This window comes from Falco rusticolus, chromosome 9, assembly GCF_015220075.1.
Source record: "Falco rusticolus isolate bFalRus1 chromosome 9, bFalRus1.pri, whole genome shotgun sequence".
Lineage (NCBI taxonomy): Eukaryota > Metazoa > Chordata > Aves > Falconiformes > Falconidae > Falco > Falco rusticolus.
Window position 1 is genome coordinate 19,045,537 of NC_051195.1, and position 13,315 is coordinate 19,058,851.

At 50.4% G+C, this 13,315-nt stretch overlaps 1 protein-coding gene across 12 annotated transcripts in view; it reads left to right on the forward strand.

The window, feature by feature from the left end:
* Positions 1-9,978: 9,978 nt before the first annotated feature.
* COL13A1 (collagen type XIII alpha 1 chain) overlaps positions 9,979-13,315 on the forward strand; it is a 92,788-nt gene continuing 89,451 nt past the window's right edge. For 11 of the 12 annotated variants that reach the window (XM_037400260.1, XM_037400257.1, XM_037400249.1 and 8 more), the window contains exon 1: positions 10,019-10,519. In XM_037400260.1, coding sequence (XP_037256157.1) covers positions 10,217-10,519 — 303 coding nt within the window. In that variant the 5' untranslated portion in view covers positions 10,019-10,216. The other variant, XM_037400250.1, reaches the window with a different exon arrangement.

Below are 13,315 nucleotides of genomic sequence, written 5' to 3' on the forward strand. Positions count from 1 at the left end.
CATACAGCCCTAGAACTACATGTGGCTTGCAACAGAAAGGCTAAAACGGGGGGAAAAAAAAAGTCACAGGGACTGTGAGGAAACCACAGACCTTCTGAGGCCACCCTGTATCCAGGCTTATGCCTGCCTCCAGTGCAGATGATGGGCATCTTCCAATGCTGTTACCCTGTGGATGTATAGAAGCAAGTGGCCAGCCGCAGGCATTGCACCTGCCTGTGAGATACAGTTTGTATGTCTCAGTCTGGGCTGCTGTCCCCACCATGTCCCTGAATTGGACACATGGAACAGGGCAGCTCAGAGATCTGCTCCCAGCCACGTCCTGGGGTGCCTTAAGGAAGTTGCCACCTTGCCTCGCTAGCCCCCTTCAAAGCAATGACAGCTCAGGCTTTTCGCTGTCAATGGCAGCATTTTAACACCCTGTAGCTGTAACCAAGGTTAGCGTCCCGTGCATAACGTGCCACTGTCCAGGCCCAGGCTGTAACCTAAACCAGAGCTGAACGTATCCTTGATTCTGCCCTGGCAGGACACAAGAGGATCTTGTGCCATCCAAATCTTTGCATGTGTGAAAAGCAGTATGGCATTTGCCTTCTTAAAATTATTTTTTATTTGGGGTAGTGTTAAACAGGTTGAGCAAGTGTAGCAGAGAGTCACCCTTGGAAAAGGCAACCTGAAAGGACTTTCCCAGGGAGACAAATCCTGAATGTGGCAGTTATAAAGCTGCTACAGCTGTCAGATAGGCTTCTAGGAAAAACAACAGGACAGCGAGGCAGGGCTGACAGCTGAACTGGTACAGGTGATGGAAAACGGTGCTGCCTCATCAGGGACTGTGGTGACCATCAGCCTCTCTGAGGCTGTAAGAACGCAAATTGAATGCCAGAGCATGTTTTGGATAAAGCTGAATTGGGAGCCGAATGCACCGGGATATCTGCTGGTGAGTGCAACTGGATTTTCCATCTGGAAGGCATGATTATCTGGCCCAGAAGCCAATTTAAAGTACAAATTAGATCTGGCTGTTTGTCAGAGTCTCCTCCTCAAAATGCAATAAGGACATAGTGGTTATATAATATAAACCATTCTTGGTGATTTAGTGGTCCTGAAACAACAAACAAGCCAAGGGGGGAAAAATGGTTTGCAGAAGAATTCAAAGCTGAAGGATTTGGGTTGAGGAATTCAGTCCATATGATCCGGCAGAGATGTGTGCTGCTATTCCTGTACGTCTTGAAAGGAAACTGCCACCAGATCCTCTGCTATTTTCTGTTCACAGGGCCCTACTGATAGGCATGATATTTCAGCCTCTGCGCTAACCCCCGTGCTCCAAATATGCAGGGACAGTTGTGTGCGCAGCCAAGCACCATCCCCCGCTGTTGAGGCAGGGGCACTGGTGGGAAGCAGCTCTCCCCTCGTCAATATGCAGCAGAGCCCTCCAGAAAGGCAAACCTCTGTGGGTGACACGGGTTATGGTGGCTTTGCCCTGCTCCATTGCAGCATCTACCGACATGGGCAAGATTGGTGCTTGCAAGGTGGGTGGTGTGCAGCAGCACTGGCGAAGTGAGGCTCTCTCACTGTCTCCCTCCTGACCCCTTTTAAAGCAAAGAAGTGTTTTTTATTCACTACATTGGTAGCAGCATATGGCCAAAGGGAAAAAAAAGACGATATTTTGAGCTTTAAGGACATGAACCACAGTTACAAGCTAATGTCCTTAAAGGGAAATTGCAAGGGTGTGTTTAGTACTTCTTAATATTGATCTAGTAAGTATATATACTTTACTGCCTGCTGTTTGTAATCAGCAACAGCCCTCTCAAATTTGAAGCAGGTACCAGTGTAACTTCCAGTTATTTTTATTCTCATGCATATGAAGTGCATAGCATTGATTTGGTGAGAAGAAAGAGGGACAATGCTATAATGCATCAAGAGGTGGTTTCAGATACCTGTGGTAAAAATGGGGGATTTGGCTTCTCCACGTGGATATGCGTTTTGTGGCTGGAGGACCCAGGTCTCCCCTCTCCTTATTTGGACCTGTCACAACGGATTCCCTTTTCTGCGCCAGTGTAAATCTGGAGTGACTACACTGATGTCAAGCTGGCATGACACATAAGTGGCAAAGCCTAGGAAGCTAAAAAGGGCTTTTTTCCATTGACTTTAATGACTCCCAAGCGAGAGGAATTGGGCATTTTCTCTTAAAACAAGTTGCTTCCTTGGCACTTTGGCCATGCCCCTTGGGTACTCAGCCTGATGGGGATGCGGTGCCTCGATGGAATACTGCAGCCCTGGCTGTGGCCTGTGCACCCCACATATGAACTAGCATTTCCAGGGGTGCCTTTGGGGTGGAAAAGCATCTTTCCATAGTTGCCTTGTGGTGCTGCTAAAAGGAGACAAGCCCTCGTTGGCAGCTAAAAACCCAACAAGCTGGAAGAGGCTCTGTAGATGGCTGAGGATTTACTCATAGAGCTGCCTTTAATAAGGCAGGTTAATCACCCTGCCAGGAGGGTTTACATCGGGTGCTGCAGAAGCAGCAGTGGTGGGAAGGAATACCCTGACGAAGCGAGCCATGCTGCTCTCCAGCACCGGCAATCCACTCCCAGGGATGGGGGCTCACATCCTTCCTGCCTCACTTTTGCTTGCTCTCCCTCCTGCTGGAGCGCAAGGTCGAGCCATGGGGAGCTGCAGCATGGGAGGCAGAGGGCACAAGCAAGGGCTTTGCCCCATGCAGGGGAAGCAGCAGTGTTGCAGGACATTAGCAGTGCTCTTTGTCTCCTGGCTTTCCTCTGCGAGCGATTTCCAGGGAAATTGAACCCAACTCTGCTCCATTAGCCACTAACCTCCTGGCTGCTGGGCCTGTCTTTTGCATTACGACAGAGCAGAGCTGCTTTGTGTGCTGCTGTCAGGGTCTGAACAAGCTCTGATAAAAGACCAAGTGTTAGAGTGAGAGGAAGTATTTACCAAAAATCACTTTCAATTTCCTGAGCTTGCTGTATCCATTCCCCTTCACTTCTGGACTCTGAAACAATCAGTCTTCTAGGGGAGCCTCACTTCACTATTTTTGCTTCTCCTGTTGCAGTTGACACTTAGTCTGGGTTTCCCAATCCTCCCAGCTCTGATTCATCAACTTCAAAGTCTGTACAAAGCTGCTGTGGGTTCCCCAGCTGCTTGCGCAGGGATACACGCCTGCCCCAGCACTGTAGGGTTTGGTTTCCTAGACAGAGCTGTGACACAGCTCTGCCTGCCTCTGCATATGCATGCGGCATCTCTTCTCCCCTGGGCAGGCCTGTTTGGCCCCAGGATTTTGGGGGTTCCAGCTCACCCTATAGCATGTTCACCCTGCATATGTTGACTGGTTGTCCCAGGTTGCTGGCAGCCTGGGCGCAAGCCTGATATGCATCTGCCAAAGGCAAAGAGAAAGGGTTTTCTTAGTGATGTGTGTGTGTGTGTAAATAGGTAGTGGGGGATGAATGGGAACACTGTGGCTGACAGAGGTAAGGGGGAGGCAGGAGGAGGGGGGCCCCTGGCGTGGATGCAATAGCCTGGCTGGGCAGTGAGGCTGAAGGCATTCAGCAGGAGCTTCTCGCTAAAATGTTTAATGGTAAACCCAAATGCAAATCAGTGCTCTGACTTATCAGTCCCACGCGTGCCAATGCACCGTGGCAAGCACCTCGGTGCATGAGTAACTAATTGAGCATACAATGCCTGAGCTTGGCTTTAGTAAAGGGAGGCTTTCTACTCAGCAAGGAGTCGAGGGGAGTTGCAGTGAGGAACTGAGGAGCTCTTATTCAGAGTCTCAGCCTTGTGCTGGAGAACGTTGTGTCCCAGGGATAGCTGCCCCTCACCCTTGGAACTGGCTCTGCTGGTTTCATGCCTGAAAAATTTCACCCTTATTTTTCCACTTGTGTGAGCAGATTTTGAGCATTTGATCTGAGTGCCTCTTTGCTAAGGCTAACGCTTTGCACATTGGGATGAGAGCTTGTAGTGATAGTCTGCACCAGGTATTTCCCAGGTTCACCAAAATGACAAGTGCTTCCAAAGCGGCTTTCCTGGCGTAAGCATACCTCGGTCCTGAGCAAACCCCACTTCTCACAGGCTGCTGTGTGAGTTTTTAGGCTAGCAAGATATGGGGGAGTAGTGCTGCAGGGCTGGAGGCTTTTTCTTGTCTTTTTTTATAGTAATATTGTTTTTAATTAGCTTTTCTTTCCCATCCATGCTCTGCAAGAACTGAGATAATGGCAAAAACCAGGCTAGCAGAGATGACTGTCTCTACAGACTCCAATGACACTGAGCATGACCCATTAAAAATCAGCTCCAGACCAGGAGGAAAAAAACCCAAACAAACTGCTGCTGAAAAGAAGTAAAACTTCTCCCCACCCTGAACTTGGTTGTGAAATGCTTCTGTTGGAGGGGAAAAAAGTTCTTTTCTCCACAAAGAAGGATGCAGAGCCTGGTTTGCTCAGAGCCATGCCCCCTCATCTTCTGAACAAAAGGTGAGAGGTTGGTTGAGAACACAAGGAGGACCATGGGCAGCTTAATTGTGCATCCACCACTTGCTGCCCTGCACTCTCCTCCTGCAAAGTCTTCCCTCTGTGGGGGGTGTGGGAGAAGGGGTGGTCAGCCTTTAGGAAGGGTTGGCCTGAAACCATGCGAAAGCTGGGTTTGCTTCAGTCCTCTTGAAGGCTCTGACCCAGCCTCTGCAGGAGCAGCTGGTGGCCGGGCTCCCCCGCTCCTTCCCCTGGCGAAGCCCAGCTCTGCTCAGTTGTTCTCACAGAGCCCTGGAGACAGGTTCCCACCACTGCAGCTGCGTGAAGCTGGTTTGGCTTTTATGGGAAGGAGGCAATAATGAGCTCAGGCATTTTAGGGTTATGAAAAAAAAAAAGCCCCAACCAGATACTACCAGCTTCACTTCTTCCTTTCTGCCCTTGCTGTTGTCAAGGCTAGGGGTCTATATTGTGCAGCAAGCCCTTTTGTTTTGTAGGAGACCAAGTGATTGAAACCAGCCATGATATTACTATGCGCGGACAGTACATTTTTTCCATGTATTTTTATAACCCTTTTCCCAAAGGATCAAATGTGTCTTTATTCTATAACTCCACAATGGATTAGAGCAGCTCCTCAGGCGGGAATTGTTCTGCTCCATAGGCTACTTAATACTTGCTATAAACAACTGCCAAATTAGGTAAGTAATACTCAATATTCCTGACCTGACCAGTGAAGTATTTGTAGCTGCGTATCAGAGGAGAGACAGGGCTGGAGATGTCAGAGGTGAACCTAGAGTTAAAGATGACAAAATACTGGTTGTGTAGTTTTGGAGGTTTTGGATTTTTTGTTGTTGTTATGAAAACCAAGTGTATGTGTATGGGTGCAATTACATTTCCTTCAGAAGAAATGCAGGGAATCTTTGATCTCAGATCTCTGTTGTACCTTAGGCATCTCTGGTGCCTAAGCCAAAGTGTATCTGGTTGAGAATGGAGTTTCACCAATAATGTTATGGGATATATTTTTAAGCGTGCATGTGCCTGCTTGTTCTTTGTCCCTAGTAACACCATGCAATTCTCTAAATATTGTCTGAACTTGAGCCATGGCATGGAGACTCCAAGTCAGAGCAGGACCTCTTGGTCCTTCACAGTCCTTGGGATGGGAGGTTTCCACTCTGCTTGCCCTTTGAAGAAGGGCTGCTTGGGGTAGATGGGACACTGTGGTGGTGTCCCGTGGGGACTCTAGACCTTGCCCACTCTGTGGGTCCCTGTGGCAGATGCTGCCAAACTTCTAGGGAGGTGACATTACTGTCCATGAGCCTGGCAGTCTCTAGGCTGCAGAGCAACTGAGAACTGGGAAGGCCCATGACCAGGATAGGGAAAAAAACCCACCACCCCACCCTCATATCCCATTTTTGTGAGAGTGCTATGACCATTCATCACAAGGGCCTGAAAGCAGATGTAGGTTTTTCTATACCCCCATCACTGCTGCTCTCAAACAGGCTCCCCTGAGATGTCCTGCTCTCACTGCCTTGTCTAAGATGGATGTAGCTGCGCTGTCCTCAGCCTCTTGCATCTGAGCAGCATTTTGCAAAGGGATGGTCTGCAGACCCATGCAATTACACTTGCAAGGGTCCTCCCCCCCGCCTTGTTTTTTCCCCTCCTCCATCCTCTCTTTTGCTCTCAGAAAACATCTGTTTCCAGATGTTGTTCTTGAGTCTAATAAATGCAGCGAAAGACCTCGAGTTAATATATTTACAATAGCTGGAGATGTCGGCTGCTAGTTAATGGCTCGTTCGAGCACACCAAGACCCCCACATTTCCTGAGAGTTAAAAAAGAAAACCAACCCAGAAAGAAAAAGAGAAGTGGGGTGGGATTTTTCTCCCTAGTAATTGGCCTGTAAAGGGGATGTTCTCCTTGGGCAGTTTTGGAGATTGCTGGTGGAATTGAGTGCACGGTCATCTCCATATGGTTGGCTTCAACTTCCAGCTAGTGACAGGAAGGGCATTTTTTAATTTTTAAATTTTTTTTTAATGAAAGGCTCTGCTTAAAATGAAGGTAAGTGAGAAAGGCCTGCTGCTGTTGCCCACCCCTTTCCAGGCCAAACAAAGACTTGCTGTAGATACCTTGCTGGCTTGAACCATGTGTGTGGAAGCAAGAACCTCATCCATGCCCAGCTCTTCCATTTCTGGCCTACCCTGTGTGTGGTGTGGAGGGGTTCATGCCCACAGTACCTACCTGGGGTCAAAGAGGGTTTATGGTCTCTTGCAAGGAACCACATTGTGCCCTGCAAGGAATTCCTGCATGTCATGCCCCTTTGTGAGCTCCGTGTGTCTGTCACAGGGCAGCACTGAACAACCTCTCTGTAAAGCATTTTGCCCACATGCAAATGCCCTTGAGAAGGACAAAGTGCCAGTACCAGCTACATACTGATAAATCTGGAGGCTTCCATACCTGTGTGTAACCATGTCCAGCATGTCAATTGACCCAGTGCCATGTGCTAGATGTGAAACATTTTCTTTCATTGTATAGAGGGGTTCAGCTCTTTAGGAGGTATATTTTGTTTTATATTTGCTCCAGATTTCATTACATGTTTGTGCTGAGGTCCATAACCACCCCGGAGGACCTGTTAGAAGCAGCGGAAGTGTGTGGTAACTGTCCTTGTAAGGCATTGCATCAACCTCCCTGAGGAGAGAGGGATATAACCTCAAGCTCAGCATATTGAGGGCAATCTAGCCTGCTCAAAGAGTCACCGGTCAGTGAAATCACTCCCTTGATTGCAACTGAGCATCTGCTTCTACTTGACCAGTCTCAAGAGTCATGAACTTGAAGGAGGACTGGTTTCAGGCCAGCACCCACCTCCTCTGAGGCTGCCGAGAGAGCTGAAGGTTGGGCTGTGCTCCACTCAAGGAGCAACGAGATGACTCCACGTGCCAGGGCCCGTCTCTGGAGGCAGCTTGTTTGCTGAACAGTGCTGCAGACTCAACATGCGCTGGCTCAGATTTGTAGTTAAATTAGTCCATTTCTATTGGCATGGGATGACAGGGCTCCTTAAGGCCTCACGGATAGAAAAATTACCCTCCTGCACATCTGCAGCTAAGGCTTCCACGTGAAACCTGGCTGAGTGCAGCTCCCCAGCCTACAGCAGCTATGACATACCCCCTAAATGAACTGATCAGCTGGAGAGGGGCTGGTGGGGAGGCAGGAAAAGGTACTTACAGAGTCATTCAGGCGATGCTTGTGTCTGGACAGCAGGATCTCTGTCAGAAATCAGAGAGAAAGAGCAGAGAGCTCTCCCCAGCCAGCATGGGGAAATGAAATGTAGACACCCAACAGATTTCCATTTTCAGCTTAAAGGGTGCATTTTTGTGATTTTAGTGCTTGGGCTGGTATAAAGGGGGGTGGAGGGGTGGGGAGAAGGAGAGAGCTTTTGGTGAAACTATGTATAACACAGGCAAGTAGCTGTAGTCATCAGTAGTTCAACCCCAGTCTTTTAAGTAGTGTGCTTCAGAGCTCTCTAGTATGCTCAGCATCCCAGCTGCCAACTGTTACTTCCCTGTGTAGATCTCTGCTTCCCAAACGCTGCACCGTCAGTCTCTAAGCATGTCTCCTTCTTTTACCACTGTCTGCTTATTTGCTACGATGGCGGATAGCATCTTAAGATAGCTCCACGGACCATGTTTCTTCTCTGGCAGAGCCACAGCCTCAGAAACTCCTTTTTACTTCTCAGAGAAATAAGCTGCTAACACAGGCATAGCTGAGAAGAGGCTGAGGAGGAGGTAGGAGACCAGGTTGGCTGTGCCTCTGAACAAAGAGACACCCTGTGTGCATCAGGTCTCTGTGGGTTACATGGTTCTGCCCCACTCATACTTCTGAAAGGCTACAGCCATCAGAGGGGTGTTTTCCATGCATGCCAGAGCAGCAATATGAATTTGAGCAGTGAGATGACAAGAAACCTGCTAAAAGAAATAAAGAAAGGATTTCCTGCCTCGCAGACGCTAAAACCCCATTTCGGGAAGCGAGTGGCTGTGAAAGGCATGAGGCCATTCAAAGAATCAGGGCTGTGTGCTACTGGGCCCTCCAAGGGTTTGTCTGGTGGAGAAGAAACAGCTCATGCTTGCTTTAACCTGCTCCCAGAACGTCTGTTTCTTCCAGCCCTCTGAAACAGAGACCGGGCAAGAGATGAATATGAGTTTTCTCTGCCAGTAATTTCCAGCACAGGCTGCACGCACAATCTTCATTTAAAATGTGTAAATGACAGCGAAAGAGCCACAAGGGAGCTTGATTTTAAGAGACCAATTTGCTGCTTGGGTTTTAATGATTGTGTATCGCAGTGGGCTTTGTGCTGCTTCACTGCTGTGTGCACTCAAGAAGGGGATCAAAGGATGGACAGATGGACAGGCAGGGGCTCAGTAGAGCCTGCATGTCACCCTGGAGGATAAAATATTGCATGTCATACTCGGAAAAATTGGGAGAGGTGGGCCTCCCTTGCTCCTGAAGAACAGAAAGAGGCTTTGTTTCCCAGACGCGTGGCTCAGAGCTGCTCTACGGCACGTATTGGGGAGACTGCTCCCCGCCAAGGGGGTGTTCTGTCCAGCACCTCATGCCTGGGAGGACACGGAGGAGGTGACGGGAAGCTCTGCTTCACTAGAGGGCCTCAGCACATCAGTTCCTCTGGCCGCCCTCGGTGCCCCCCAGGCTCGGTAGGTTGTATGCCCAAACCGAGCCCAAAAGGTTCCCCCCTCGCACTGCAGCTTGCCCGCCTGGGGTGTTGCTCCCTGCTGCCCTTTGCTTGTTTTTTGCAGAGCCCTCAGCTGCCAGGTCTTGTTTCCAGATGTGTCCCTCTGGTTCTCACCCTGCATGGCTGCTCTCTTCAAAATATTGGGGTCAGACTACCCCACTGCTGGTGTCTCAGAGCTGCCCTGGGGTCTGCGCGGGGGACGCGACAGCCTGTTTGTACCATCTTGTAAAATGCCCTTTGGCTGCGGGCAGGAAAGAAAGACGCAGCCTGGTGTGAGCCCAGCCTCTGCTTTACAGTCTCTTTCCTGCCGCTATAAATAACCTTGGCGAGTGTAACTTCAAAGGGAAGGGCTGGCGGCGGAGAGGTGGTTTGGGGACTGAGTGGGACAGGGGCGTCCCGCTGCCTGATCCCACCCTGGTGTTTTGCATAAATAAATAAATCATGCTGCAAGGCAGAGGTGGAGAGAGAGGGTGAGCAGAGGAGGTTACTTTGGGAAGCCGCGCAGCTCGCTCATCCCAGCCCCGTAGTTCGGAGGGAGTGTGTCATGTTACAGGGGAGCCACGATCAGCCAGAGCACAACGTCGCCGGAGCAGCTGAGAATTACCTCTCTCTAATGGGGACTTTCATGTGCGAGCTCCTGGCCAGTTTGCGAAGGAACTGAAATTGGCAGCTTAGAAGGAAACAAAAACCTACCAGCGAACCAAAAGACTGAAACACAGGAGGAAAAAAAAATATCCTGATCAGATTTTTCTTTTTCCTCTCCCACTCTTTGCTGCAGTTGGATCCTTTTTTTCTGCACCCCTTTTATGTGTGTGTGGTTTGTTTTTATTTTTTAACGACACCTCCCTCCCCCCCCATTCACTTTTGTCATTATTGCTGTTGTTTGTCATTTGCTGGCACTGGGATCCCCTTGGACGCTCTTTTTCTATGCCTTCTGGATTGTGCTTCTTGGAGTAGGAGTGAGGCTTTATTTATTCTATTTATTTATTTATTGTTTCTCAGGACAGGGAGGGAATGTTGGAAGAGAAGAGCTGGAAAGGCGTCAGCGAGGCAGCTTTTGACAGGGGGTGCGTGGCTCCCTCCAGGACCAGCGATGGGGAGAGATGCTGCCGCCTCCCTCTCCTGCTGGGCTCAGGGCTGCCTGGTGTCTCCCTGCTTTCTCTGGTGCTGAGCCTCCTGCTGTACTTTCGGACCTCCGATCTGCAGTCCCGGGTGTCCCACTTGGAAGCAGACAGACCCACACAGCTCCCTGCCTGGCTCTCAGCAGACCAAATGGAGACAGCTATTTTGGGACGAGTTGACCAACTGCTTGATGAGGTTGGTATCCTTTCATTTTGTGTGTATGGATTTTAGGCGCATGGATGCTTGCATAGTTGCATTATTTGTTTTTTAACCCCCTTAAAGGTGTATCTCTGCACAAGTGATGCTGCTAAGTTGAATTTCCCATGCCTTCAGGTCCCTCCCGCCTCTTGGATCCACCTGCCATTTGCTTCCCTCTGGCTCAGCCCATGCTGTAGCTGAGCCCCGGCACTTTGCAAAGGGAGAAACCTCATACCTGGTCCTAGCAGGGAGGGAAGAGCCTCCAGCCCTACCCATCTGGTGACAGGTGGCATTGCCTGCTGTAAGAGTTAGAGCTAGAGGTTAAACCTGGGAATTCAGTGTGGGTTTGAGCCCCAGGAGAGTGACAGGCAAGGCATGCTACAGCTGGTGTGGCCGAAGGAGGAAGTAACTGCAAACACACCGATGTCATGATAGGCTTCATTTGCTGCCATGCCAGCCCTGACCTCTTCCGTGGTTCCTGACTGAGGAAAACGAGATACCCTGGCACTGCCAGGATAGTTTCTGGTACTGTCAGAGCATCAGAGCAGAGCATATGGCTGTGCTATGCTTGCTTGAACCCCATCCAAACTCCACTGGAGACAGTGGGCTCTTCCTTTGAGGACAGGGCACAGCTGCTGCTGAAGAAGCCTGAGCTTCAGCAGACCAATAAAGAGGGCACAAAAGTACAGATTTTTGTTGATGACATTTTACTTTGCTGTGCTGATGCTACTGAGGGCTGCCTGGGTACCCCTACCCTGGGCAGGATGAGTATCCTGCAGTATTCCTTGCCTTGTCAGGGCTTTGAAGTGGTTTTGACATGTGTCAGGGAGCAGATGGTGGCTCACATCTCTACAGTCTCCAGGAAGGTCCACACTAACCTGTTCTCACAGCTCTAGGGGAGGCTTAAGGCTGAGATTCAGGGCTGGGGCCATTTCCACCCATCTCTCTTTTTTTGTGCTTACTCCAGCCTTGGCTAGAGACAGGCTGGAGAGATCCCCAGGGCTAGCCCAAAACCTGTTTGTGTCTTGAAAAGATCTCGTGTGCTGCTGTTGCCAAATGAGGCAAAGAATGGGATGATCAGAGTGACTATTGGGACCTGCCGCAGGGCAGTGCTGCCTGGCACCTGGGGACACCCCCCACCCCAGAACCATCCCCCACCCCCACCCCCGCTGTGTTCTAGGAGCAGAAAAGGTCTGTGGTGAGGAGTTTAAACCTACAGTTGACAGGCTTGGCTACTGTTTATGGGTCTTATGGGAACAGTCCCTGGATCAGCTGGGGTTTGCAGCCAAAAACTGTGAACCTCAAGTCAACAAACTCGTAGGAGCTGAGAAATGTGGTTTTGAATGGTCTCTTTGGATGAGGAATAAGGGGGAGACAGTGTCCATGGAGCAATACCCCACAGAAAAAAGGCTTTTAAGGGAGGTAGAAGTGTTGCAAGTGGCTGGACCTGTGCCTTGTGGTTGCGCCCTTTCACAGGGACTCCTTCCCCAACACTGGGCGGGGGATAATGTGTAGCAGTCCCTTCATTGCTGCTGGCACGAATCTCCAGGGAAGTCACAGTTTATGTCTACCAAGTGATTTGAGACGTGCCACAGGACGCCTCCCGGGAGCAGTGCCCGGGGGCCGGATGGCCCCCTGTGTCCTGCTGGCTCTGCTGGCCGCTGCACCTTTCCGCCTTTTTATAGCCCGGCTTAGCAAGGAAATGAGGCTCTTGTGATGCCCACATGCCCGGCAGCACCTCTGTTCTCTAAGCAGCCCCTCCTGAGCCCCTGGACGTGGTCCCAGCCCCCTTGCAGTCCATGTGGAGAGCAGTCATGGGACAGGAACCACTGCCTGAGGGGCACTTGCTCCCAGGTACTGTCGGGGTTACCAGCTCTCCAATGGGGCACAACTGCAAAAATAGCTTGGAAAAAGGTGATGGAGCCTGTGGAGGAGCAGGGATGCCTGACCCAGGTCTCCTGTCCCTTTATACCTGGGAAGGTGTGCTGCCCATTGGGGAAGGAGGGCTGTGCCCCGTGGGGAGGAGACCGTCCCCAGCTCTGCTGCCTGCTTCAGCTAAAGTCCTAAATCAGCTACTTCAGACCTCCACAGCACAGCCAGAGGCACTGGTGTGGGCCAAGTGGCTTGAGGTTCAGGGAGGGGGTCTGCTGGCAGACAGATGGTGGGGTGGCATATGGGCTTTTGCTTAGGAAAGAAAACCAAATCTCCTGGTCCTTCTTTTCATTAGGTCTGAAGTGGGGCTAAGTTGGATGGGTGTCCTGGACTGGCTGATGAGGGACAAGGATAGGGAAAACCAGGAAAGATAGAGGAGCAGAGGAAGGATGTAGGAATTAAAATGAGGAAAGCAAGAGACAGTGCCTGGTGTGACTGGGGGGAGACGGGCTGTGGCTGGGTTTGCCATGATGGACGTGAAAGTGAAATATTCATTCCCCCCCTGCTCAGACCCTCACTGCTTCTCACTGCCACATCCTCACAGAGTTTCCTGGTGTTCCGACCTTAATGGGTTTCACAGCTGCCAGCTCAGTGTTATCCATCATAAAATAAAATAGCAAAGCTTTAGAGCAACTGGCTTTGCAAAAAGCTGGTCTAAGCCAGGGAGGGATGTGGGAGGTGAGGGCATGGGCACAGGAGCACGTTTCTAGCTTTGGTGGCTGTGAAGATCAGCTGGAGGAACATGAAGAAGGAAAGTCTGCAAGTGCTGACAGAGGAGCTCTAAGTTTATGCTCAAACCCCTTACTGCTCTGTGCTGGAGTGTGCGGTGGCCTCCAGACTGTGCTGTATTTGTGCCCAGAG